General features: G+C 40.8%; 1 protein-coding gene across 7 annotated transcripts in view; it reads left to right on the forward strand.

Annotated features, from left to right (window-relative positions):
* ARHGAP26 (Rho GTPase activating protein 26) overlaps positions 1 to 27,962 on the forward strand; it is a 424,049-nt gene that overhangs the window by 245,618 nt on the left and 150,469 nt on the right. For all 7 annotated transcript variants that reach the window (XM_042986221.1, XM_042986218.1, XM_042986228.1 and 4 more), the window contains 5 exons: positions 2,652 to 2,717; positions 7,037 to 7,111; positions 20,655 to 20,742; positions 22,379 to 22,437; positions 23,950 to 24,055. In XM_042986221.1, coding sequence (XP_042842155.1) covers positions 2,652 to 2,717; positions 7,037 to 7,111; positions 20,655 to 20,742; positions 22,379 to 22,437; positions 23,950 to 24,055 — 394 coding nt within the window. The remainder of the gene's footprint in view (positions 1 to 2,651; positions 2,718 to 7,036; positions 7,112 to 20,654; positions 20,743 to 22,378; positions 22,438 to 23,949; positions 24,056 to 27,962) is intronic.

A 27,962-nucleotide genomic window follows, 5' to 3' on the forward strand; every position in this document is an offset into this window, starting at 1 on the left:
AGAAAAATACTGTTTTCCTCCTTTTCTGGTACTTTAGTGACTATCCCAGAGGCCAAATGTGGTTATAATAAGTATCACTAAGTGGTAAGTGTGTATGTAAGAATAAGAGTTATTTTGTTTTCTTTGGGAAGAGAATTTGTAATAAAATAGCATTTCTTTTTAGTTTAAGGAATTCTTAGTGATTTTCTTAAGAATTTTTATCTTCATTGGATCTAAGTTGACTGATCCATGTTCATAATTAGGGAAACGTGCACCCCTGTGTTTATTGAAGCATTGTTTACAGTAGCCAGATTATAGCAGCGGCCCAAGTGCCCATCAGTAGAGGAATGGATAAAGAATATGTGGCATATATACACAATGGGATATTATTCAGCCATAAAAAGGAATGAAATCTTGACATTTGCAACAACATGGATGGAGCTAGAGAGTATAGTGCTAAGCCAAACAAGTCACAGAAAGACAGATACTATGTGATTTCACTCATGTGGAATTTAAGACACAAACAAACAAAAATGAACAAAGGAAAGGAAAGAAAGAAAAACCAAAGAACAGACCCTTAACTCTTAAGAGCTGATGGTTACCAGGATGGAAGTGGGTGGGGGGCTGGTTGAAATAGGTGATGGGGATCAAGGAGTGCGCTTGCCCGTGTTGAACATGGAGAAATCTATGGAATTGTCGCATCACTATACACCTGACACTAATACCACACTGCATGTTAAATACATTGGAATTAAAATTAAAAACTTAAGTATTTGAAAAAGGTTCTTTTTGGATTAGATCAAAGTATGAGCTCAAATTCTGCGCAGTTCTTATTTTTTACAAGGTTATTTTTTGCCCTGGGATGATGACAAATTATTTATAAATATTTACCTTCCTACTTTCTGTCATTCTCTTCTCCACCGTGAACCGTTAGTTTGTAGAATGTCTTGCCCTGATGTCCCAAGGTGCTCAAAAGGTGAACATGTTCTTAAATATTACCATCAGCCTCTCCTCACTGGGTAATCAAAGCATGGAGATTAATTTTGGTAGGTTCCCAGGCTCATTGCCAGGTTGGGAAATTGGTTCTGTGCGGTGGAACAGGTTGCTGCTGTTGGTCATTTATTTTCTGAGTCACATTAGTGGGCTTTATAGCAGGTGGAGAGCTCTGAATACCTCCTGACTTACCACACCCAGGATGGCTCTCTTGCCCTATGCCTATTTTTCATGTAACTTCTTTGTTGTAAGCTATTTTAATTTTCTTCCAGATTACTTTCCCTTTTTTCTAATCACCTGCGTAGGATTTGACTTAGGTCATATTTAGGGCGTTGGGTCATAAGGACTTGGGAGTGAGTCTCCCACTTACTAGCTTTTTAGCTTTGCAAATATCATAGTACAAATGAAGCAAGTCTCAGATGTTTCATCTGTAATATGGAGCCAATGATAGTATCAGCCTAGAGGACATGCTAAAATTAAATGAGATAATCTGTGTAAAGTCCTTATCCAACATTTATTGAGCCACTGAATTTATACTTATTGAAGGAGACCAGGAAGCAGTTAGTTCTACAGCTCCTGATGATAACAAAACAAATGGTTTAAAGGATGCCTACTTGTTCCTTTGGTAAACTGCTCATCACTCTATTCTGCCGTTTCTTCAGCTAAATAGAGGATACCCTTGCAGAGTGACTGTGACAATTAAGTGAGCTCATATAAACAAAGCACTTAGAGCTGTACCTGGCATGGGATGCCTAGGTGGTTTAGTCAGTTAAACGTCTGGCTCTTGATTTTGGCTCAGGTCATGATCTTGTAGTTTGTGAGTTGGAGTCCCACCTTGGGCTCTGCACTGGCAGTGTGGGATTCTCCCTCTCTCCCTCTCTCCCTCTCTCCCTCTCTCCCTCTCTCCCTCTCTCCCTCTCTCCCTCTCTCCCTCTCTCCCTCTCCCCCTCTCTCCCTCTCCCCCTCTCTCCCTCTCCCCCTCTCCCCCTCTCCCCCTCTCCCCCTCTCCCCCTCTCTCCCTCTCTCCCTCTCCCTCTCCCTCTCCCTCTCCCTCTCCCTCTCCCTCTCCCTCCTTCTCTCTCCTTCTCCCTCCTTCTCTCTCCTTCTCCCTCCTTCTCTCTCCTTCTCTCTCCTTCTCTCTCCTTCTCTCTCCTTCTCTCTCCTTCTCTCTCCTTCTCTCTCCTTCTCTCTCCTTCTCTCTCCTTCTCTCTCCTTCTCTCTCCTTCTCTCTCCTTCTCTCTCCTTCTCTCTCCTTCTCTCTCCTTCTCTCTCCTTCTCTCCCTCTCTCCCCCTCTCTCCCTCTCTCCCTCCCTCCCTCTCCCTCCCTCCCTCTCCCTCCCTCTCCCTCCCTCCCTCTCCCTCCCTCTCCCTCCCTCTCCCTCCCTCTCCCTCCCTCTCCCTCCCTCTCCCTCCCTCTCCCTCCCTCTCTCTCCCTCTCTCCCTCTCTCCCTCTCTCTGTCCTTCCCCTGCTTGTTCTCTCTCAAAATAAATAAGCTAAAATAAATAAAAGAACTGTACCTGGTATACAGTAAATTCTCAGTGGATGCCAGCAAATTTTTTTTAATCATTCTTGTATGTGGCCAAACCATGGGACTGATTGATCCTGGGTCTGTCAGGCCTTGTCCGAGGATGGTTTATGCATGACCAACAACCTGACAGCCCCTTTCTTCCTCTTCCAGCTGCACAGTTGGACAGCATTGGCTTCAGCATCATCAGGAAATGCATCCACGCTGTGGAAACCAGAGGTAAAGTTGTTCATCACATGGCATTGTTCTTGGTGAAGGTCATGTATCTGGTGAGGCGTCAGACCTGCTACCTGCTTCCTGATTTTGAGTGACTCAGTAACTCTCCAAGTGCCATTGTTGGTGTGTTTCCACGAGTCGTGTTGCTCTGAAGCAGAGGCCTTCGACCCATTTGCTGTCATCAGCCTCTTTGGCTGATACAAGAGTGTTTTCAATGCACATGTGTCAAAGATACGAGATAATAAGGAATCTAGTTACTGGAATTCAGTTAAAATAATGAAAAACATTTTTGTGATTTAATAATACATATACTTCTTTCTTACCACTTTAAATAACAAGTAATAGTGGTGGGTGTCATAATTGGCATAATTCAGAAATACAGTTGATCCTTGAATAATGCTGGAGTTAGGGGTGCTGACCTCCCACCCCCTGCCAGACAAAAATCTACGTATAACTTTTGACTTCCCCCAAACACCTATTAACAGCCTTCTGTTGACTGGAAAGCCTTTCCTATAAGATAAACAATCAGTTAACATGTATTTTTTATGTTATATGTATTATACACTGTAATACTATAATAGAGTAACCTAGAGAAAAGAAAGTGTTAAGGAAATCGTAAAATATATATATAGTCCTATACTGAGTTTATCGAAAAAAGTCCACATGTAAGTAGACCTTTGCATTTCAAACCCATGGTGATCGAGGGTCACTTGTAGTGATATTTCAAGATGGCTACAGCAGTCTCAATGTGTTATGAAAATACCTGATTTCTGGCCAAGACTCAGGTATTGCTAACGCTGTGATTTGTGTCTTATTATGGAAGGAAATGTTTAATTTCAATTATAGGCTCATGAAAGTAAAGGTGTAATGGTTTTCCTATCTAAGTTCATTGACACCTGGAATTCTCTAGTGTACACCCAGGGTCTTTGGACAACTGGTTAATAACCATGCTTTGGGAAGCTAGTCCCTGGTGACTCTGCAGGTAGGCAGGAGTCAGGCCCCTGGTTTCCCGCAGCAGTGCTGTAGTCAGGCCCTGTCTGTAGCACATGGACCTAACCTGGGTCTGTAGGAGCAGAACAGAACTTTGCAATTAGGGAAACTGATTCCTCCCAATGGTTTCCACCACCACCTCAGATGTTGCCACAAGGGCGATTTCTCAGTTCCAGCAGTTTGGAGCTTTGACTGCTCTGGTCTATTGTAGCCCTGAGAAAAGCTGATGACTATCTTTCCTGTGAATTTGATTTGAACCATTGTCAAAGATGTGAATCTTACTATTCCACAGCCTCAGAACCCACCAGTCTTTTTTATTTGATTAAAAGAAGTTTTATCTTTTAAAGCAGGATCTATAACTCTGACTAGTTAAGAAATATAAGTATCTTTATAAAGTCTATGAGGTACTGAGTAGAAGGGGAGGGGAAAAAAAAAAAAAAACTTAACTGTAGGAACCTCTCCTCCTACCCAGTCAGAAAGTGTTCTTTCCAAAGTAGTTATTTTAATGTATGCTGAGATTTTATAAATGCGTATTTCTGCTATATCTTCCTTCAATGAAGAGTTAAGGCAGCTTGTGAAGATAAGTAAAATACAGTCAGAGAATATAAAGTAACAGTAGGTGAGATTTCTGGGAATTGATCTGGAGGAAATAAGGACATGGGCAGGTTGAGCCATAAAGACGTTTACACTGTGGTGTTAACGGGAAAAATCAGAAACTGGCCAAATGTTTCAAAAATTGGTTAAATCAACAGTAGTACATCCATGCGGTAAAAAGCTGTGAATCACTGTAACTGCAGTAGAAATACATTTATTGACATGCAAGGTTTTCATTATTATATATTAAATGAAAAACGAAAGCTATAAAACAGCCTGTACAGCATGAATCCACTCTGGGGATGGCAGGGGCTGGGGAGTTGCGTATATGCACAGGTATCCTTGACTTGTCAGTGGTCTCTCTGCTGTTCTTACTATCATCCCTTGATTTATCTACGTGCCTTAACTGCAGTTTCTAAATTTTTAAAGTATCTATTACTAAGGTAATTTTTCAGTAGGTATATTAATTTTCATTTTAGAAGAAAAGAATGAGGAATAAGAGGTACAGGGTTAATAAAGGTAGAGGCATAAAATGGAGCCAAAACTAAGGTCAAAACAAAAATCCCCTCCCCTCCACTGTGAAATTCACACACTTGCCCGAGGTAGGCTACGTGTTTGTCTCAGTTTTCAGCAGCCAAACCAGCAATAGGGAAACATAATCATTTAAACCCCTTTGCAGAGCCTGTATGATAAATGCAAGCCCGTATCTCAGGGGGTCAACTTTTTATGTTGTAAAACCAGAAAATAAGCACAATAAGTTACAGAGGAAGAACAAGGTCACCAGTGGTTTGGTGTCCTCACCTCTGCCTCTTTGTCCCCTTCTCCTCTAAAATGAAAATGATGTGTTTTAACTTGTAAGAAAGTTTTCATTTGACACAAAAAGGAAAAGAGGACAATGTGAGTTAAATGCCATTTTAAGATAAAAATTTGAAGGAAGTGGTTATTTTGCTACTGGAATGCATGTATGTACACACATTATTTGTGGTGACCAGAGTTGAACAGACCTCCCACACTTTGTGGGGTTCGTTAATCATTGTCCAGCGGGAGACAGTGCTTTATCCAGTTCTAGGAAAGGTCAAGGACAGAAGAAGTAGAGACCCTTGAGAAAGAACAAGCCCTTTAAGCCGCCACGTTACTGAATAATGGTTCTGCCATTAAGTAGCTTGAGACCCATCCCTTAGTTTTAGACCAGGCTAGTCCCTAAGCCGTGCAGGCTGATGTACATGCTTTTATAGGCCCCTTTTAGCTATGAAATCCTGTCATTCTAGACCACTTCTTTTTGTTCATTAATTCTACATAGGCCTTGTTAGAGACATTGGAGAGTCAACCTTTTCCCAAATTTCTTCCAAGAAATTTTACTTTGCTCCCAAAGTAGTGGCCCTGAGGGAGTATGACACAGTGTTTTATTCATTCTGTCATGTATCATATAGAGATCTAGGTACTGGGGAGATAATGGTGAAGAAGACAGAATCACTGTACATAGAGTTTATATTTGTGGTGGTTGGGAGAAAGACAAACAAGAAAGTAAATAAAAATGATGATTTCAGATATTATTACTTGCTACAAAGAAAGAATGGGAGGGGACTGGGCTTCATGTTGGTCATGAGATGCCTTAGGTTGAACAGGTTGCAGTTCAGCGGATACCTGAATGATAAGATCTGGGAGAAGCATGTTCCACAGGAAGCCGCTGAGCAGAGGCTGTGATATGGGGGCACAGGCTTGATGCGTTGGAGAAAGAGGAAGGCCAGTGTGGCTGCAGCAGAGTAAAGATGGTTGATGATGCAAAGGTGGGCCTCAGCTTAATCCTGCAGGGCCTTGTGGGCTGCAGTAAGTTTTGCTTGTGGTCTCAATGCAGTGGGAGGCCATTGGAAGATCTTAAGGAAAGAGAGGGTTTGAACTGGTGCATACTTTAAGAAGTCCATTTTGGCTACTGGTTGGAAAATGGACCTCAGGAGAATAAGATGGGAAGCAGGAGACCAGTTAGGTTGGCGGTGTCAGGTATGATGTGCCTAGGGGTAACAGAAAAATCATTTCCAGTCACTTGGTTTAAATGGTCCCCTTTTGTAAATGGTACAGTAGTGATCCTATCCTTGCACATAAATGAACAAAGCACTCAGATGGGCTAGTTTTTGGTTCTTTAGGTGTTTGGAGGTAATCCCCTACTAGTTGAGTTGCACATTTACTTGGGTTGAATGAAGGTGATTCACCTTTTTGTTCACAAATGATGTTTACGTGGCAAATGATCTGATTTTCTAATTTCTCAGTCCTGGCGAACATTGTCCAAAGTTAAAGATGCACCCACACTTCTGTACTCTTATTCTGTATTTGAGAATAGATTGTAAAGCTTTTATTCTTTTCTACAGTATAAAATTTCTGTCATGTCAGTTTTGGCTTTTTAAATTGAAAAACCAGCTAAGTGTAACCTTTAAAAGTATATATTTTGCATCTTTCAAAACTCTTCAGATGCTGTGTTTGGCAAGAGAAGAGGAAGGTCTCTTTGCCCTCTGTTGACTGAACTGAACTAACACAAGGGCTGAAGTGTGCAGCACACCCGTGAAATCCTAGACAGCTGCACCAAATCCCACTCCTTCGCTAAGAGCAGAGCTGAGGGACAGGGGACTTTAATTAGAGCGGCTTTTAGAAGGACTGAGAAAATGAAAAAAAGTGCATCTGGCTGGGTTGGCTTGACTTGTGTTCTGACGTGCCTCTAATTAAATCATCACTGTTTCTTTCCTCAGGGATCAATGAGCAAGGGCTCTACCGAATCGTGGGGGTCAATTCCAGAGTCCAGAAGCTACTGAGTGTCCTGATGGGTGAGTGCAACAGTGGCTGTGTGAGGCAGGTCCCAGTGAGGTCGAGGGGACACCTCTGAAAAGTCACTAGTTGTATAGGTATGAACAGCCTCTTGGGAAGGAATTGGGTGTCCGGGAGGGAATGCCCAGAAATCAGCTGCCCCACTCACCAGTTGTTAGGGATGTCGGCATTACTGGAAGAGGTACTTAGTGGGACTGGACAGAACAAAAAAATGGCAGGTCCAAGGCACCACACCCTCTGTTTATAGACTCAGCCACTGCCAGTCCAAGTGGTGCTCAGTCACTCATGTGACCACCACACCCTACTGTGTCTTTAATAGCTCATGACTCCCCCTGTCCTTTTTGGAGGCAGGCATTTAGTGGGGCACACCCAATGCCCAAGGAAGGGCATCCTTCTAGCCTGCAGAGGACCTCAGATCTCATGTTGCCTATTGCCAAGAAGGTGTCACGTGACTGCCACACAACATGTATATAAGGAGATAATTCCTGGATCATCTTTGCATCTAGATTTCAACGTAGACTCTTGTCATTTGAGCAGCGAAACCTCCCTTAGAGCTGGCTGGTATAAAATACAAAACCACTATCTTCAAATGTGTAGTGTTTGAATCAAAACCCCATGAGCCCATGAGCCAATTTGCTTAGGCTGCAGATTTCCTTTATTTTTAGATGTGAATGCAGCCAGCTTCAGTGAGTCACATGGATTTAAATGGCAAACAGATCAGATTTCACAGATCAGTGGCTATTACTCATCCCCATGGAAGCCCAGCCATGCACTTGCAGAGATGGACTATCACTTAGGGTCCCTGCTCAGTGTCTGGGCAGGGACCCTTCTCTTGCCAGTATTTGTCTGTCTTGTTTTTTTTTGTTTTTTGTTTTTGTTTTTTCCAGTTTCTGAAAATAGTTTTCATACGTAAGGAAATCTCCTCTCTCATGTTGACTAGAATGACTTTTCTCTATCTCTTTTTCTAGAGAGCTCCTTGCCTCTTGTTGGCAGAACCCTGTTGTGTTGCTAGGTACAGCGAGATCTTTTATTTGAAATTATGATTATTGGTGAGGTGCCCTGCCACTAAGAATCTGGTTCTTGGTTCATATTTGCAGTGGGGATAGTTTTTTAATAAACTAAACTTTTTATTTTGAGATAATTTTACATTTGTATGCAGTAGAGAGATATGTACCTTTAACTACTGTCCCCCAGTAGTAACGTCTTGTTACCCTCTAGTAGGAGATCACAGCCAGGATATTATATAGTCAAGATGTGGAACAGTGTCCTCACCTCAAGGATCCCTTGTGATGTCCTTTTATGGCCACACCCATCTGCCTCACCTGTCGCACCTCACTGCTTTCCCTAGGCTCTAGCACCTGAGAATCTATTTTTCATTTCTTTAATTTTGTTATTTCACAGTTATCTCAGTGGATTCATATGTAATCTTTGGGGATTGGCTTTTTTTTTTATTATTCAGCATAATACCCTTGAGATAATTTCAAGTTACTGGATCAATACTTGGTTGTTTTTTTATTGCTGAGTAGTATTCCACTGTAGAAATGTACCCAGTTTGTTTAACCATGCACTTATTGAGGGACATCTGAGTTGTTTCCAGTGTGGAGAAGTTAGGAATAAAGCTGTGAACAGTTGTGCACGGGTCTTAAATGTGAATATAAATTTGTTTCTCTGGGTTGACTGCCCGTAAATTTAATTACTGATTGATCATTTGACAGTTGCTAAGTCCAAGATGGCAGAAGCATAACAGGATCTGGTGGCTCCAGTGACATCTTTACCTTTGTTGGAGCCTTTTCCATTCCTTTATTCTGGCTTCTCGTTATCTCTGATCTCTGCTTGTCTTGGTATCGGCTATGTTGTCTGTGGGAATGTCCCACGTAGTCCAGTCTCAGCAGTTTTTGAATCTTATATCACTGAAAGAGAGTATCTTTCTTGACAGTTCATTGAGGACTTTGGTTGGTCAGCATGGGGCATGATTCATTTCTCAATTTCAGGGCAGTCACATGACTTAACAGCAGATGGATCCAGATGGCCTGGATCCTGTGCCTCTCTCTGGTGATGTTGGGGGAGTGTGGCCCAGAGGTGGAATAGGGAGGGGGTTAGACAGTAGAAGCCCGTGGACCAAGCAGGATAGTTAATAGATTGATGCAGGAGTGCTTTCCTGAAATAATGGCTGCTGGGTAGATAACAATAAAAGTATGTCCGTTACAGGTTTAACAAGATCAGATTGTAGTTTTAAGAGGGGACTGCTGGCTGCAATGGGGAGCATATATTTGACCGTGGAAAAGCATGGAGGAAGAAAACAGTGGAAATAATTAAGCCTCACATAGCCTATCAGGGATGAACCAAGTAGCTGCTCTGAAGTTAGGAAGAAAAGGCTCAAATGAAGAGAGAGAATCAGCAGGACTTTGTAACTAACTGGATATGGGGCAGAGAGATTTCATAGATGACAGATTATTATGTAAGGTGACACTAGTGAGAAGAAATATGACATTTTAGATGGGTTTGTTAGAAAAAAGAACCACTTTAGCTCACTTGTGCTAAGCAAAGAGAGGTATGAAAGGATCTTGTTTTTCTCACTTCTCTTAGTGACTCTCAAACAAGATATTTGTCCTGTTCTCTTCCTCAGTTTTCCTAGGGACAGACAAAATAATCATGAGCATCTGAGAAATGTCATGAAAAAATAATAACCAGCAGCTGAAAGTCACAAGGCCAGCTGCCCCTGCCAGGAGCGCATGAGACATAGAGTAGAATTCAAACTGAGGCTCAACCAGAGCTGAGACATGACCCTAATACACGATCTCATCACAAGCGGAGAATGGTGTCAGTGGTTCTCAGTACCAGTGAAGGTGACCAGTTTGGATCTTGGAAGTGAGGAACCACCTTTTAGACTAGGGAGACTCCAGACCTAAAGGCAGAGCCCTGTCTGTCTTACGTTTTGTGAACATGCTATCCTCGTCATCCATTCTTGGTACTGGTACTAAGCTGGATTAGCCAAGAGTGTGAAATAAATAAGGCTCCTACACTGCAAAACCTCTCCGTGAGATGGTGGGGCAGAGTGCAAACCACTCATTTTACTACTGCTTTCCTCGGTATTGATTGGATGCCCCTATTAGGTGCCAGGCAATGTGTAAGATATGGAGTATTTTTAAGGTCTCTCACAAGTGCAGCAGTGAGTTTTTATTATTGAAAACATGGATTAGAAATAAGGAAGAACAGAATTGTTTTGATCACTTTGAGTTTATGTACTCCTGGTACACTGAGGGGCTTGAGGTTGGAAGAGGGATCTTAAGAGCCAGTGCTTTGAGAACTTTTTATTTCTCTTGATGAGGATTCCTTAAGAGAGCTTGTTGGAATTTCTTGTAGTACGTGTGGTATAGCCTGGTGCTAGTGTCCTACCAGAGCTACTCTTGATCATGTTCTCCCAGCAGTGGGGGTCCTTAGTCTGTGAAGAGTGAAAAGGTCTAAGGGATACTCACAGGTTCTAGAAATAGTCTCTTCCATGTGTGAACTGTTGTTTTCCCCTCTCCCCTGAATGTTAAGACAAATTTTTCCAAATTTTAGCCCAACATTTTTAAATATAAATCAGCTCTGTGCTTGTTGATCACATGTCTAGTTTCTCTTCCTGTATGTTTCTGTATTACTTTTAAATAATTTTTCTCATTAAAAATTGAGTGGTGATTATAGCAAATTTGGAGAGATACAAAAAGTAGAAAGAAGAAAATAAAAATCTTGCAGATCAGAATTTCATTGACCATTTTATCATACCTTTAAAATATATTCTATAATACAAAATGTTGATAAAGTTGGAATCACACTGTGCATGTATATTGCTTTTTAATAGGCTTTTTCCATCTAACACTACAGTCTCTTTTCAGATGTTATTCAAGTTCTTCTAGAGTATGATTTCTGAGGGGGGGTAGCATGTATTGTGTAGATCCAACTTTTTTTTAAGTGTGTTGATTTATTTTGAGAGAGATGGAGAGAGTGAGTGACGACAGGGGAGGGATAGAGAGAAAGAGAAAGAGAATCCCAAGCAGGTCCCACAATGTCATCACAGAGCCCAAAGCGGGGCTGGAACCTACGAACTGTGTGATCATGACCTGAGCCGAAACCAAGAGTTGGACGCTTAGCCAACTGAACCACCCAGGCACCTCTAGATGCAACTTTTTTTTTTAAATCTTTATTTTTGAGAGAGAGAGAGAGAGAGAGAGAGAGAGAGAGAGAGAAGAGACAGCATGTGAGCAGGGGAGGAACAGAGAGAGAGGGAGACACAGAATCCAAAGCAGTCTCCAGGTTCTGAACTCTCAGCACAGAGCCCAATGCGGGGCTCGAACTCATGAACTGTGAGATCATGACCTGAACCAAAGTCGGCCACTCAACCGACTGAGCCACCCAGGCGCCCCTAGATGCAACTTTTTAATCAGCCTCCTATTCTTGGATACAAAGGCTGACTGCAATTTTTCATCATTCTAGAAACTCAGGTCAACATCCCCATTGAGGATGCAGAGGTTAAGAGCATGTATCTCAGAGTTAGACAAGTTGCAGTTGGAGTACTTATTCATTTGACTTTACATAAATTATTTAAACCTGTCGACTCTTGTTTCTCATCATCTATAATGATAACTCCTGCCTCTGCAATAATGTGAGGATTACACGAAAGATTCATACGGGTTGCTGAGTTGAGAGCCTCTGCGTGTTAGTAAATAAATGTTGGCTGTTTTTATTTTTAACTTACATATGCATGTTGAATGATTTCCCTAGGATTTAAAGATGTTGAACTGCTGGGTCAGGGAATGTACATGTTTTCAAGGCCCTTAACTGATATTCCCGAATTTGCTCTCAGCAGACGGCAGACCGCACCGCCACGTACCTCACGTCCTTGCCGTACTCATATTACTTTTTTTGAATGTAAATTATAAATACAATTTTAATGCATCTCTTTTTTATTTAACTTGGCATTTCTGTAATTCTGGGTGAAGTTGGGCCTTCCCCTGTGTTTCCTGCAGATTTATATTTCTTTTCTACTGAATTGCCTGTTTTGTGTTCTTAGCCTGCTTTTCTATTGGTGCATCCATCTTGTGATGGTAAGAACTTTCTAGATACGGAGGCTATGTCACCAGTATTTTTTTCCCAGATTGTCATTTATCTTGAACTTTATTCATGGCACTTGTGGTTTTGTTTTTAGGAATATTTTATTTTATTTTATTTATTTAAAAAAAATTTTTTTTTAACGTTTATTTATTTTTGAGACAGAGAGAGAGCATGAACAGGGGAGGGGCAGAGAGAGAGGGAGACACAGAATCGGAAGTAGGCTCCAAGCCATCAGCCCAGAGCCCAACACGGGGCTCGAACTCACAGACCGCGAGATCGTGACCTGAGTTGAAGTCAGACGCTTAACCAACTGAGCCACCCAGGCACCCCTTTAGGAATATTTTAAATTTTTAACAAAGTCCAGTCTTGTATGAAATTAGTCCTTTTTCTAGATGAATTTTGCCTTAAAAGATCTCCGTTCTAGGATTACAAAACTTTTTTGTTTTCTTTAAACCCATCAAGAATATATTTATGTAAAATGGAAACTCTCCATTTTCTCAAATACTTACCTGATTGACCAATAATCGTATAATGAGAAAATTCTTCCCCCCTCTACTACTTTTACGTATCACCATATAGTCAGTCCTTTATACATTTTGGGGTCTGATGAAGGCGTTTTTACACATATTTTTCCAAAGGAAAATAAATTGTTTTTTTGTTCATTATCCTGCAATTATCAATCTTTAAAGAAAAAGCTTATCTTAATTATTTTTAATCTTTCTGAAGTCTGTTTTTCTCCTGATTCTTTATATGTCAGCAAAAATTCTCAAAGTTGTACCCCATATCTGTGTGGAGGGTCATTGCCTATCATGTTGTTCCTGCAAGTTGATTTTCCTCAGGACTTCACTGAGTTCTGCCTAGTGGATATTCCTCTGGTGATGGGCACAATGTTGACTGTGAACCTAATTGTGCTGTTGAAACTTCATTTCCCTTTTTTTGTGCATCTTGATTAGTATTTCACAATGGTGGTGAAGGAATTCAAATTCTGTGTTGATGTGGGTTTTTGTTTTCCTCATTCTGTAATTTTTTCCTTTTTAACTAATGTCTAAAGCAAGGTTAGTGCTGCAGAGAACACCTGGAAGGTGTTAAACTGCAAAGGTTTAAAGCACCAAATTACAATAGCATGCGTCACCCAGAGATTTCTGATCCCCACCATGAGCTGTCCTTCCTTACTCCTCTGAGATCTTGAATGTCTAGACAGACATTCTTTTTTCTGTGCCCTTCATTTTCCACGTCCTTGTACAGAGTAGCATAAATAAAACAAGAAAAGACTTCTTTCAGAAGAAATCCTAAATAGGATTCTTTATGTCATTCTTCATGACAACTTCTGAGATCTGAAGGCTTGCCTACTAATGATTGGAAACAGCCCCAGACTTTGAAGACTGTAGACTCACAGAAGCAGCAGAGCCATGCAATGCATTCCAGTTTTACCCATCAGTAAAGGAGAACAGACAGATGGTGCAGGACTGGGACATTGTAGACTGTTAGGATGAAGGATTGATTGCTATTAACCATAATCCTGAGTTCTCGGGTAACAGCCCAGATGCGAGCCCACCTTCCTCTCTGCCCATCCCACCATCACTTGTGCTTATTGGAATGCTGCAGGCAGGTTCTCAAAAGACAGGGATCTATCACAGTAAGAGCTTTTGGATCTTAGTATAGCAGTGGGTGTGGATACTCTGGATTCTTTTTTTTTTTTTTTTTAATTTTTTTTTTTAAACGTGTATTTATTTTTGAGAGAGAGCAAGACAGAGTGTGAGCTGGGGAGGGGCAGAGAGACAGGGAGACACAGCATCTGAAGCAGGCTCCAGGCTCTGAGCTGTCAGCAACAGAGCCAGACTCAGGGCCTGAACTCACGAACCGTGAGATCATGACCTGAGCCGAAGTTGGGCGCTTAATCAACTGAGCCACCTAGGCACCCCTGGATACTCTGGATTCTTAGGCACTAGATATAAAAACATACAAAAAAATATGAAAGTTATTAAGATGTATGACTTATATAATCAGAAAATACAAATTTACTTATCACATTGGTACGTATTAAATCTAGTCTTGAAAGAATTACCTATAGGGTAAATGAAGTCTAATTTACATAGTGGATAGTATATGTTTATAAACTTCCTTAAAGATGTTGTAGAGATGAAGAATGTGAGAGGCTCGAGAAGATTTTAAAGACAGTAAAGAAAATACAACTAACATTTGTACAAGCAGAGTAAGATCACGTGGTATTTCCTAAGGAATGACAGAAAAATCAGGGGAACAGACAAGAGCATCTAGAAATAGGACCCACACATATAGGGTCAATTGATCGTTTTTGTTTTTGTTTTTAGTTAAAGGAAGCTTAATTTTTTTAATGTTTTTTATTTGGGGAGGGGGCAGAGAGAGAGGGAGACACAGAATCTAAAGCATGCTCCAGGTTCTGAGCTGTCAACACAGAGGGCTGTGACACTTGGAGGGCTTGAACTCGAGGACTGTGTGAGATCATGACCTGAGCTGAAGTCGGATGCTTAACCAGCTGAGCCACCCAGGCACCCCGGTCAATTGATGTTTGATAAAGGCGTCAAGATAATTCAGTGGGGAAAGGATAGTCATTTCAGCGAATGGTACTGGTGGGAGAAAATCCATATGGGAGAAAAATAAATTAAATCTTTGTCTTAGACTATATATAAAAATTAACTCAAAATGGATCATATTCCTAACTCTAAGAGCTAAAACTACAAAACTTGTAGAAGAAAACAGAAAATTTTGGTGACCTTGGTTTAGAAAAGATTTCATAACTAGAATACAAAAAGCTGGAAACATAAAAGGAAAAACGTATAAATTAGAGCCAAATAAAAAACTTAAGCTCTTTAAAAGATATTAAGAAAAAGAAATGGCAAGCTGCAGATGAGAAAAGTTTTGCAAGATGTGTATCTGGTAAATGACTTGTATCCAGAACATATTAAAAATAACTCAAGTAATTGAGTAATAAGAACACAACCAACTCAGTTTTAAAAATGGGTAAAAGATTTGAACACTTTACCAGAGAAAATTTACAAATGACCAAAAAGTGCAAAAAAAAGATGAGCACCATGATTAGTTCTTAAAGAAAAGGAAATTTAAAACATAAATTATCCTTTCATGCCTACTAGAATAGCTAAAATTTCAAAATTAGACACCTGACCATATCACATGCTTATGAAGAGGTTGCTGTAGGAAAGCAAAATGACCCACCTGTTTTGGAGAACAATTTAGCGATTTCTGTTGAAGTGAAACGTACTTACTATATGACCTACTCCTACCATTTTTTACCCAGTTTCACTACTAGGTATTGACCCAAGAGGTGAAATTATAATCCATAGAAAGACCTGTATGTAAATATTTATACCAGCTTTGTTCCTAACAGTAAAAACTTGGAAACATACCTAATGTCCATCACCCAATGAATGGATGAACAAATTGTGGCAGATCTGTAAACTGAATGCTACTCAGTGATGAAAGGATTGAACTACTGGTACATATAACAGCTCAGATAGATTTCAAGAGTATTAGGCTTGGTGAAAGTGGTTGCCAGGGCTGGCGGTGGAGGGAGGGGGTTGATTTACAAGGGCACGGGGGTATTTTGTGGGTGATGGAAATGATTTTTATCTTGATTGTGGTCGTTACATGACTGCATACGTTTGTCACAAATGGAAGTGGGTGCTCAAAAAGGGTGAGTGTACTCCATGAATTTCAAAAACACACATAGAAGATTCTCAACCTTCTTCCTCATTAAAAAAGGCAAATTAAAAACATGACCTTTTTTTCCCCACCTCTCAGTTTGGCTGACATCAAAGTTTTGGATGTTGTTGTCAATGATTTGGGGAAGGAGTCACTCTGAAATCTCATGGGACAGCCTCTGAGGGTAGTTGAGGAATATCTTTCACATTTAAAAATACGTGTACTTCTTGAACTGGAAATTTCACTTGTAGGATTTTTTTCCTAAATGTAAGACAGGTACAAGGAAACAGTAGTTGATATCGCTGTTTCTCATAGCAAAACCCAGGGAACAGCCTCATTTGCCTCACAGAGGACATCAACTGTGGTGCAGGGACAGACTGTGAGGTAGATAAATTTATGTGCCAATAAGCAACAATTTCTTAAGATTCTGTTAAATGAACATAGTGTACAAAGTGACATATACAGTGTACTTCTGTTTGTTTTTAAAAAGCTGTAGGTATTTATGCGTGCGCTTGTGTGTGCATACACTGTTAGAGATATTGGAGCTGATCAGGATGACATTTCTGAGACGATTTCTGCTTGTAACCACTGCTTCCAGTCTGTCTCCTATTTTTCTCAATTCATGTGGTAGTAGGTTCAGGAAGAAATACTCATGTTTCACTTTCCCCAGAGGCTGCCTTTCTGTACCTTGGTCTCCTCCTCTAGCTTAGGTCCATTTACCATGCATTGCAGTGGTGAGGTCGCATGGTGGAGAGACATGTACTGAGTTCAGAAGAAAAGTGTAATTGTGTCCTTGGCTCATATTCGGATGCCACCAGGAAGCTCTGCTAGGTGAAGGGGGAGCATCGGTAAGGGAGGTGTGGAAATTGGCAGCACTTTCTGAAAGCGAGGTGGTTTGGGAGGCTGTCTTCAATATAGTTTGGATATTAAATTAAAATGGATGTCCTCAAGTTATGAGCCTTGCCTCTTCGGTGCTATAAAAAGCCCTTTGGCCGGGCTGTAATTTGACTCTCCTCTCTGTAATGTTACACAATATTCCTATGGTTACAGAGCCTGAATAAGTGGAAGCTAATCATTAGTTTGCTAAATGTGGTCCCATGGAACAGTTCATAACTCCCAGACCTGCCAGCTGCTGCTCGTTTAGTGTCGTGCTCTCTCCTTGGGTAGAAGTTGGTTTGTTCCTGCGAATAATGTACAGTAACAGTTGTCTCGCGTCCAGGAGCCATGCGCTATGGCAGCCCTCCATGTGGCTCAGGGATGGGGATGGGAAAAAGGTCAGACTAAGCAGAGTTTTTTGGTACATACTCTTCCACAGGAAGAAACCATTAAGGGAGTAAGAGATGACAAAGCAAGAAAAGAATTAAAGCGGCAGACGTTTTGGACATTGGGGTTCACTTTTCAGAAATTTGCTGTGATAGAACTCTGGAGTTGACCATTCTGTGACCCTAGAAATAAAATTGCGCTCTCTAGGTTGTTCAGTGTTTGTTCTGTGTGGCAAGACAGACTTCATTAATGCCCAGGGTCACCTGCAAAGGCGTTTGCTGCCTTTAAGGGCCAAAGAGTTGATAAGCTGGGGTCTTTTCTATCTCATCTAATATGTATCAGGGGAACATACTGAGAGCAGTCAGTACTGGCTGGATTTGTGCCCTTACCTGGGGATTAGAGCCTAAATCCTTAATCTACTCATAATTATTTGGCCTCTTCCTACTAGAATGAAAGTGGGTTCTTTCCCAGTAAATGGAAAATCCATTGTGCCCACCTGTGACTCATTCCTCCTTTCCAGCTGAATGGCTGTTGACTCTGTAGGAGAAATCTCTTTTTCCTTTGAGACTGTCCAAAAAGAGTCCAGTGGCTGTCTCTGCTCACCTGCTGTATCATTTAGGTCTCTTTGGATTATTCAAAAAAACAAACCAAACAAACAAACAAAAAAACAAAAACCTGACCTTCCCTGGCTTAAGGAAAAAGGGAATTTATTGGCTCATATGACTAAAAAAGTATGGCGATATATACAGACTCCACCCATATCATCCAGACCACCTGTCTCTGCTTCTCTCGTCTCTGGCTTCGTCTGTCAGACTTGACTCTGAGGATCTAGATGGTGGCACCTAGCACAGTTGGATAACCTTGCAGGTAAGACCAACAGGGAATAGCAGACAGGCTTCCCCTTGTCTTCCAGGAAAGTCCTGAAGTTCATTCTGATGCAGCTGGCTTAGGTATTGGGCTAATCCCTGAACCAGCCATGAGGCCAGAGAGATGCTGGGATTTGATCGGTCTGTCTAAATCTTATCCTGAAGCTCCCTGGAAGCTGGAGCCTTCCCCCAGGCACGTGCAGTAGGAACCAGAGAAGAATAACAGCGTGATGGAACATGAGGCACTGTGCAAAAGGAAACAGGAGCGAGTGTTGGGAGGCAAATCACTAACTAGTCTTGTGTATGAAGAAGCTGGATTCTGTCTTCAGTTTCCTGAAGGACATCACTTCCGACCACGTCAACAGCAGTAAGGTGGGGCCCTATTGGTTTGTGAAATCATTCATACTCCCCAGCCTCTGCCTCTTATTTTTATTTACCTATGGGCTTCCCAGGAAGACTAACCATAGGAGTGGTCCCTCCCTTAATAATACATGCTCCTTTAAAATACACACCTTGATTTAGTAGTCTACACAAGAGGAGACAAGAAATGATAAGGATCCATTGTAATTATGGTGGTCCCCATTGCACTTCTCGGCATACGGTGGTTAAAAAAGTACTTATAAAAGTAATGGAATACCACTTTCTTACACCATACACAAAAATAAACTCAAAATGGATGAAAGACCTCAATGTAAGACAGGAAGCCATCAAAATCCTCAAGGAGAAAGCAGGCAAAACCTCTTTGATCTTGGCCATAGCAACTTCTTACTTAACACGTCTCCGGAGGCAAGGGAAACAAAAACAAAAATGAACTATTGGGACATCATCAAAATAAAAAGCTCTGCACAGCGAGGCAAACAAGCAGCAAAACTAAAAGGCAGCCAACAAAATGGAAGAAGATATTTGCAAATAACATATCAGATAAATGATTAGACTCTATGAAGAACTTATGAAACTCAACACCCAAAACACAAAGAATCCGGTGAAGAAATGGGCAAAAGACACGAATAGACACTTCTCCAAAGAAGACATGCAGATGGCCAACCGACACATGAAAAAATGCTCAACATCACTCATCATCAGGGAAATACAAATCAAAACCACAATGAGATATCACCTCACACCTGTCAGAATGGCTCACATTAACAACTCAGGCAACAATAGATGTTGGCGAGGATGCGGAGAAAGAGGATCTCTTTTGCACTGCTGGTGGGAATGCAAACTGGTGCAGCCACTCTGGAAAACAGTATGGAGGTTCCTCAAAAAAATAAAGTAGAACTACCCTATTACCCAGCAATTGCACTACTAGGTATTTATCCAAGGGATACAGGTGTGCTGTTTTGAAGGGACACATGCACCCCCATGTTTATAGCAGCACTATCAACAATAGCCAAAGTATGGAAAGAGCCCAAATGTCCATCGATAGATGAATGGATAAAGAAGATGTGGTATGTATGTGTGTGTGTGTGTGTGTGTGTATACACACACACACACACACACACACACACACACACACACACACAATGGAGTATTACTCGGCAATCAAAAAGAATGAAATCTTGCCATTTACAACTACGTGGATGGAACTGGAGGGTATTATGCTAAGTGAAATTAGAGAAATACAAAAGTCATATGACTGCACTCATATGAGGACTTTAAGAGACAAAACAGATGAACATAAGGGAAGGGAAACAAAAACAATATAAAAATAGGGAGGGGGACAAAACATGAGACTCATAAATGTGGAGAAAAAACTGAGGGTTACTGGAGGGGTTGTGGGGGGGTGGGCTAAATGGGTAAGGGGCACTAAGGAATCTACTCCTGAAATCATTGTTGCACTATATGCTAACTAATTTGGATATAAATTTTTAAAAATAAAAAATAAAATAAAAAAAAAGTAATGGAATAAAGTCATAGTATAGAAAGTATAAAAACGATTATAGTTCTAACACTTTAACCCAATCACTATTTTAATTTTAGACTATTTCCTTTCAGCCTTTATTCCTATAAGTTTCTCACAAACTTTTAAATCTTGGTGTGTTTTTTTGTTTTTGTTTTTTTGTGTTTTGCTTGATATTGCATGATAAGCTAGGCATTGTCCATAGTGTTACGTGGTTAGCATTATCATGTAAATGCAACATAATATTCCATCGGGGAGACATGCCAAAGTTAATCATTCTTTCATCATTGAACATTTAGGTTATCTCCTTTTAAATTTTTTTCTGCTGTTGAAAAGCGTTAGTGTGTATTGAACATTTCTGGGGTATGTAACTTAAATCTTGCTTTATCTTATTTCCTGAGGCCAGATTGTGAGAAGTGGGATTACAGCTTCAAAGGGTATAAACATTTTTATGACTCGATACATATTGCCAAATTGCTTTTCAAAACTATTGCATTTTATCTCTTCTGCCTCCAGCAATTTATGAGAGGATCATTTCACTGCATTTTTGCCGTCCATAGACATTTGCATTTTTAACCATGTTCTTAGCCCACAAAAAAATAGGTGTTGTTTTGGTTTTAATTTGGATTTCTTTGGTTAATAGGGAAGCTGAATGTTTTTAGTATTCTTGTGTTTAGCTGTATTTTCTGCTCCTCTTTACACATGGTCTTTTCTTCTTTTCAGACCCCAAAACTGCTTCTGAGACGGAGACTGATATCTGTGCCGAATGGGAGATAAAGACGATCACTAGTGCTTTGAAGACCTACCTAAGGTAGGGGCTTTTCATTTGCAGGGCAGGGTGCCAGCTTGTTATCATGCAATCAGGAAGAAAGCAGTTTTATTTTCAGCCTCCAGAGAGCTGCTGGGTGGGTGTCTGAGATGTGGAAACAGCTCATGTGTGGGTGCAATTAGCTCAGCTGGTCACACCAGTTGTAAGTCCTCTGTACTTGATGGGGTGCCATTGTGCGATGGTGCCATTGAGTGATTCAAGAAGCTTTGCTTTTTATGAGAAGCCACTATGAGAATCAGCCTTTAACAGAACCTAAAATAGGCTCTTTCCTGAAATCCCCAAATACTCTATTAAGAAAAGAAGGAACTGCGTATCTCATTCTGTTGACAGTGTGACTACATGTCCCGTGTATTTTGGTGGTTTTGTGCCTTGTACAGATTGACTGTGTTGCTGACATTGGCCATTAAGTAGAGGACTTAACGGGTGTCCCTTTTGACTCCTTCTCTTACGTTGGAAAACATTCCTTTATTGAAGAGACTCCTTTTCTTTTAACAATATATGTCCTATTCGTCCTACGTCCCTGCCCCTCCCTTGGTTATTAAGGGAATGGGTGAGTCAAGCTGCCTTCATATTGGTTTCATGAAGTGACCAAAACTTACGCTGGACTTGAAGGCTAGGGGAGGGTCCAGTGTTCAACAAAGAAGAGAACTACACTCATGAATTACAAAAGCATTTGTTCACATTTTGCGAAGATTCATTTGGCTCAAAAACCAAGGAGAGCAATAGGAAAGGAATGAGTGATGCAGGTTTTATTGGCTATTGGGGAATTGATGGAAGGATCTTGAAGTCATGAGTAAGATGTAATGCTAGTGATTATCAAGAGTCAAATGAGGAGATCCAATGAGAATAAAATAAAATCTGAGCCAAGAATAATTTATAGTGTGTTGAGAAGCTTATTTGGACTGTCAGAAAAAAAGCTGAAGTTTACAGTTAAGCATACTGAGTAAACATATTCTTTAAACATTCATACCACAAATACTACCATTGTAGTTTATACAAAACTATATTACAGAGGTTTGTATTTAGCACTGACCTTCTGGATGTTGATAGTAATTAGCTAATAAACAGTAAGTATAAAACATTTAAAAAAACAGATAAAATTTGATTATATCTTGCCTAACGTTAGGGGATCTAGCCCTTTGGCATTCTGGAGAAACACTCGGTTGTGAATTGGTCACAAAAATACAGAAGTCTCTCATAGTGTTTCCAGAGGAACTGATTGTAATAACAAGCTGCTGGGGAAGACAAGAGTTTAAGCGCAGGTAATTGCAAATGTTTAGTTAGTTGCCTTTTTCTCAGACACCTCTTAAAAGGCTGTTGTCAATGGGTGAGTCACCGACTGAAAGGGAAATCTCTTGGTTTGTGCTAGACTTTCACATTAGCACTTTCCTGGTTGTAACTAGGAAACATAGTTGCATCCATTCCCTTTGAAAAGAAAGAGTGAAAATGTCATGTGAAATCTCAGGACCCTTTCAAAAGGGAAACTCAGTTGGACTAAGCTGAGTTGCTGTTGTGTCCCTTGATCTTTGTCTCTATACAGTTGGGCAGCATCTAAGCCACGATTTGTAGAGTGTGATTGTTTTTATGAAGCTGACTTGTGTATATCCTTTTATCCCAGAATGCTTCCGGGACCACTCATGATGTACCAGTTTCAAAGAAGTTTCATCAAAGCAGCAAGTAGGTTTTCTTTTTGTCACAGTTGTAAGAGGGAGAGGGATAGATTTTTCTATTTCAAAGAACAGTCAGTATCCCAAAATAAATACTTTCTACCCTTTATATTTTGCGTGTAAACTACCAACATACGTGCTCATGAGGTAGACACAAAATAGAGATGAAACTAAACTAGGATTGTCAAGGGCCTTGCTACCATGTTGAATTTACAGTTGAGAGGAATTTCAGAAGTGTGTTTTGGGGTTGGGGGGAAGAGAGAAAAGCAAGTTTGGCTTTCTAATTTTGATTATTGGAGTTCTAACTCCTTGGGTTGTTTCCCAGCCCTTGAGTAGCATTTTGCAGAATGAATCAGAGTTCGCACATTACCTAAATTGAGCATTGGAAGTGTTTCCTTGAATATGACACCATTTATATAACTTCCCAGTCCTCTTTCCATCATGGCTTCCATTTACAGCTTATGATCATTCTTCAGCTATATCGTCCAGGCCCCTTGCGTCATATCACTGGTATTAAAATACATAGGGATTAGGTGCAAGCTACCCTAAATATACTGGAATCTGTCGACGTGGGGCAGGGCTCCTGTAAGGAGCAGTAAGATTCTCTATCAGATTTAAATCTGGCATGAGTCTCCACCGTGTTATTATGTCGAGAGTTTCTATGCCTCTCTCTGCTTCCTTTGAGCCTTCAGAGTCCATTTACCCTGGTAGCCACTACTGGCCTAATTGATTAATACCTAATGTTCTGATGGCCTTATCTTCTCAAGTTGTCTCCTTAAAAGAGGGAGGAGAAAGACTTGAGAGAAAGCTGGGAGTGAAGATCATGTTTATGTGATTTCTTTCTCCGAGAAATTCCAAACCTGTAGCAGCCATTCTCTAATTAAACCTCACATCAGTCCTATAAATAGGTGTGGTGAGCACTATCATTCTGTCTCCCAGAGAAATGAAGCCACTTGCCCAAAGTCAGCTGAGCCATGGCAGGCCAGGATTGAGATTACAGGCTGGCAGAAAGATTTACGTATTTTACCAGCCATTTCTTCTACCAGGCTGGTTGGTTGTCATGCATGAATTGAGAACAACCGGACGTTACCTTTGATTTGTTGGATGCTATCTTGAGGCGTTGTTTTGATACTTGAGACCCTTGTAATGTTGTTCATGTACAATTTGTTTATCATTTGACAAGTGCATAAAGTTCCTCCCTTCCTTGAAATGAAGCCGTCATTCTAGGAAGCCAGCTGCTACCAAGTTTCTGCCTGCTCTGAGTGTGCAATTGACTGGCTCCATTTCGTCCTGTCATCATTTTGGCTTGAATTCTCTGACGGTCATTTTTTTAATAAACTGCTACAAGAAGCATCATTAAAAACACTTCTAGATCTAGTCATGAGTGAGGAGAACAGGATCTTAAACCTTTGAGAAGTCCTTGGTCTCTTAGGGCCCAATCTTTGATTTCCTTTGATTTTTGTCTTGTAATCTGATTTGCCTGTGACACTGATCAAATACTACCTCCTTCTTTCCTTTGCAGAACTGGAGAACCAGGAGTCTCGAGTCTCTGAAATCCATAGCCTTGTTCATCGGCTCCCAGAGAAAAATAGGCAGATGTTACAGCTGCTCATGAACCACTTGGCAAAGTAGGTTTGACACCGAATGCTGCCCTTTTATCACCCCTAGGAAGTTCATGTCTTAGCGCTAAAGCTGGTCTCAATGCTGCTTATGTTTCCCTCTCCCTCTATTGCATCAGGTATGCCGGAGGCTTAGGAAAGAAATGTGTGAAATGTTCACTGCAGTGGATAACAGCACCAAATGCCAGCTGATCTTTGCAGAGGAGGCTGGGGAAGTGCCCATGATATCGGGCCACCAGGCAGAGTTGTCAGGGGGCTTTTGCTCTTGTCATGATCAAGGGCAAACAGGAATATGTCATCTGAGATAACTGGGTCACAAGCAGAGTTTCCAGGAGTTCTCTGTCCTTGTGATAATCAGAGACAAAAAGGAATATGTTGTGGGTTTATAGACCTGGGATTTGGAGTAAAGAGGCCTGGGTTCTAGAGTTGATTGTTCTTAACAAGCCACTTTATGAGTACTGGACAAGCCACAGAACCTTTCAATTCCTTAGTTTCTTCATCTGTCAGATGAATGGATAGTAGGCTCCCCTTTAACTACAATGTCATTGATTTGAAAAGTAATATGTATTAAAGCCTAGAGAATAAAGGAATTTGGCAAGTGCCCACTTCCCCTCCAAGATCATCAAAGCATTCCGCGAGAGGCCTGATTTTCCTGCTAAGAATATTTACTCTTGGAATGGTTTTGAATTTGTGTACTTGATATTGCTAGACCCTTTTAGGAATGGCCTTCCTGACTTCCCTTGCTGTGTCAGTGACTACATGTATGTATGTTCTAACCTTCCACTGACTTTGATGAATGTCTTTGGAGACTGGCGTATTAAAAAAGAGCGTAACAGCTAACTTAAACCATTAAGCCCTACATTCTACTGAACTGATTGATGTGTTATACATTTGGCCCTTTCCCACACTTTCCTCATGCCATTAAGTCAGGTCTTTGGAATAAGTTGATAGTGAGCTGAGGAAGATTATACCGGTTTGTTTTCATATTTCTACCAAGCACTTGATCCTACCATTTGGGGAGAGAGTGTACGTGTTACCATGAAGATTTCTGCAGATCTTAATTATGAAGAAACGAGAGTGTTTAGCATGTTGGTCAGAAGCAATTAGGCAGAGTCCAGGTTTGCTCCATTATTGGTCACATGTATTTTTTCCAGCGCCGTATTGGAACTGCGTGTTCAGAAACAATTAAGCATAGCAGAGAACATGCAAGGAGAATGCCCAAAAAGTGTCAAAGAATTCTGATGAAGTGTGTTTAAAATAATGGGAATTGGGCTTTCAAAAGTAACTCCACGTGCTCGGAGATGACGGTTTGGTGCCTCTTCCACACGACCCAGTCAGGCATTTGTTAAATGGAAAAGCTGTTTTAGATCTTAATTGCAAAACTTTGCACACTTGAAGGGCCTTTACTGAAACAGGCAGTTGCGGATACGTACTCCAGCCAAGTATGTGTGGGGATCCTCGTGGCTGTTGTATGGCCACTAGGTTTTGAGCCTCCTGGGAGCAGCTGGAGGAGAAGGCTTAGCAACCGGCCGACAGCGGTGGGCTTTTCAAGCTTTGGAGTTGTGATGAGAGCTTAATTGGACTGAGTATGATGGAGAGTAAATGGTGATCCAGCAGAGCCAGTACTGAATTTGCCCATTGTAAAACTGCCCTGAGGACTGAGCCTGTTTATCTCCTACAGGGTAGTTTGCTTTCTCCCTCTTGTCCAACTCAGCACTCTCAACCCCATTAAATTCAGTTCATCTTTGTCCCTGAACTAACAAGGAATACACCTATAATATGGAAGTGACAGCTTGACCTTGGCTTTTTGTCTTCTAACCAATTTAAACCAAGTTTGTTGTTGGAGTTAGTTATAGTATAGCATTTATGGAGCATTATGCCTTGTTTTTGATACCTCACTGTGATTTTCTTTGGTTCTATGAGCTTATGTGGTTTTTTGTTGTTGTTCATTTAATCGTTAAAAGAAATCTACATAGAGACTGCAGAGTGACTCAGAGCTGATGTTACAACACACAGACTCAGGTTCTCAGCAGGCTGTGTTCTTGGTCTCAGAAGATGGGGATTTAAAGTGTCTTGGAGGAGATGGGTATAAATGAGCATTGCTGAATCCAGTAAGGAGTATTTATTTAGTTCTGAAAAAATGCTTTGGCACCCAGAGGAGTTCTCAGATTCCACTTAAATGCTGTATGCTCATTTACAGCGCTGTCCCATTTTAAAATTGACCAGGAGAGGCAAGTTAACTTGGAATAAGGAGTTTGTCTGTTTAGTTCCAGTTTTCTCAGTTTCAGACTTAACCTCGGATATGCCTCATCTGTTGTTCCTCTGGTCCACTTACTTAACACTCAGCTTCCTTCCTAAGTTTTGGTTTCAAGGCTGGATCTGCTGGAAAACTCGTGTTCACTTCTCTCCTTACCTACTGTGTTTGCCCTGTGCCTCACAGGAGTCTGATTCAAAGGGAAGACATTTTGTATTGTGTATTTCTTAGAGTGCTTTTTTGAAGTACTTTCCAAAATTGATTTATTTTCACTGTGGAGGGAGAGTTAAGACATTTTGTATTTAATCCCATGTAGAAATGTGTTCAGAGGGGATAAAAGTCTTAGAGGAGGATATAGTTACAAACTCAAAAAGCCTTCAAGCAAATGATTACCAGGGAACATCCAAATCATAGAGCTCTTGGGTTTGTTTCAGACCTCAGGGGGAACGTAAAAATTACAGGCAACTATGCACACATTTTTGTTGTTAAAGCTTAAATCTATGATAATTAGGTGTTTTCTTATTGGATCCTGGAATCTAGTATACAATCTGGAGCCATGTGCCTAGTCACATGCCCTCAAAGCACAGTTAGACTCACTTGGGCTGTGTTTACACTTGACATTGGGGGACCACACCCCTGCTCTACTAAATTGAACTCTGTTTGGGAATCTGCACATCTGGTTCATTTCCCAGGTAATTATGATGCAAAGAGTCTTTTGAGAACCACTGGCCTAGAGAATGGGCCACATGCAGGGGTTTTCTAGGAGAGAGAAATGGCATTGAGTGGAATGGATTGGGATTTAACTAAGTATTAGACTTTGGCTCAAGCATCCGACTTTGGCTCAGGTCATGATCTCACCATTTGTGGGTTCAAGCCCCACATCAGGCTCTGTGCTGACAGCTTGGAGCCAGCTTCAAATTCTTTGTCTCCTTCTCTCTCTGCCCCTTCCCTGCTCATGCTCTCTCTCTCCCCCGCCCCTCAGAAATAAAATAAACATTAAAAAAAATTTTTTTAAAAAGGAAATAGGACAAAGAACCTCCAAGAAGTGAGTTTAAAAAGGAGATTTTTATAATGAAATTACTAAAAAAATCCAGTTTTGATTTCCCATATCCTTACAGTTTGACACTGCATTAAATTGAGTTTCAGCAAATTACTTTGTTTTAAAATCATGCATAAAGCCTTTTTAATAATAGAAAACTAAGCTGACTGTGGGGCCTTGTGGAAATTAATCAGTCAACCTCTTGAGCCTCAGTTTTCTGAGTTCCCTTCTAATCATGTGATTCTGTGTCTTCATCAGGTAGAAGGGGTGGAAAAGAGAAGACATCCCCATATTAGAATTGTACAAGGAAATAGGAGTAGATGAATAATAAAGACAAATTTCATGGTGGTTTCCTCATGTTTATATATTATGATGGCTCCAAGTATCTTGTATATCCCCACACATACCATTCATAGTGGCTCATCGTCATTTTATTACAGTGTTTATGCTGCATTGGGAGGATTTCAAAGGACTCTCCATGCATCAGGAGTGGCTATTAAAAATACCTTTTCACAGCTGGTTTTCCCAAAGCACTTACTGAGAAATCAATCTCAGTCTCTCCTTTTTTGAAGCCACCATTCCTTTGTTGCTAGGATGTTGTCAAAAGGGTAGAGCCATTTTCT

This window comes from Panthera tigris, chromosome A1 (assembly GCF_018350195.1).
Source record: "Panthera tigris isolate Pti1 chromosome A1, P.tigris_Pti1_mat1.1, whole genome shotgun sequence".
In the NCBI taxonomy this organism is placed as follows: Eukaryota; Metazoa; Chordata; class Mammalia; order Carnivora; family Felidae; genus Panthera; species Panthera tigris.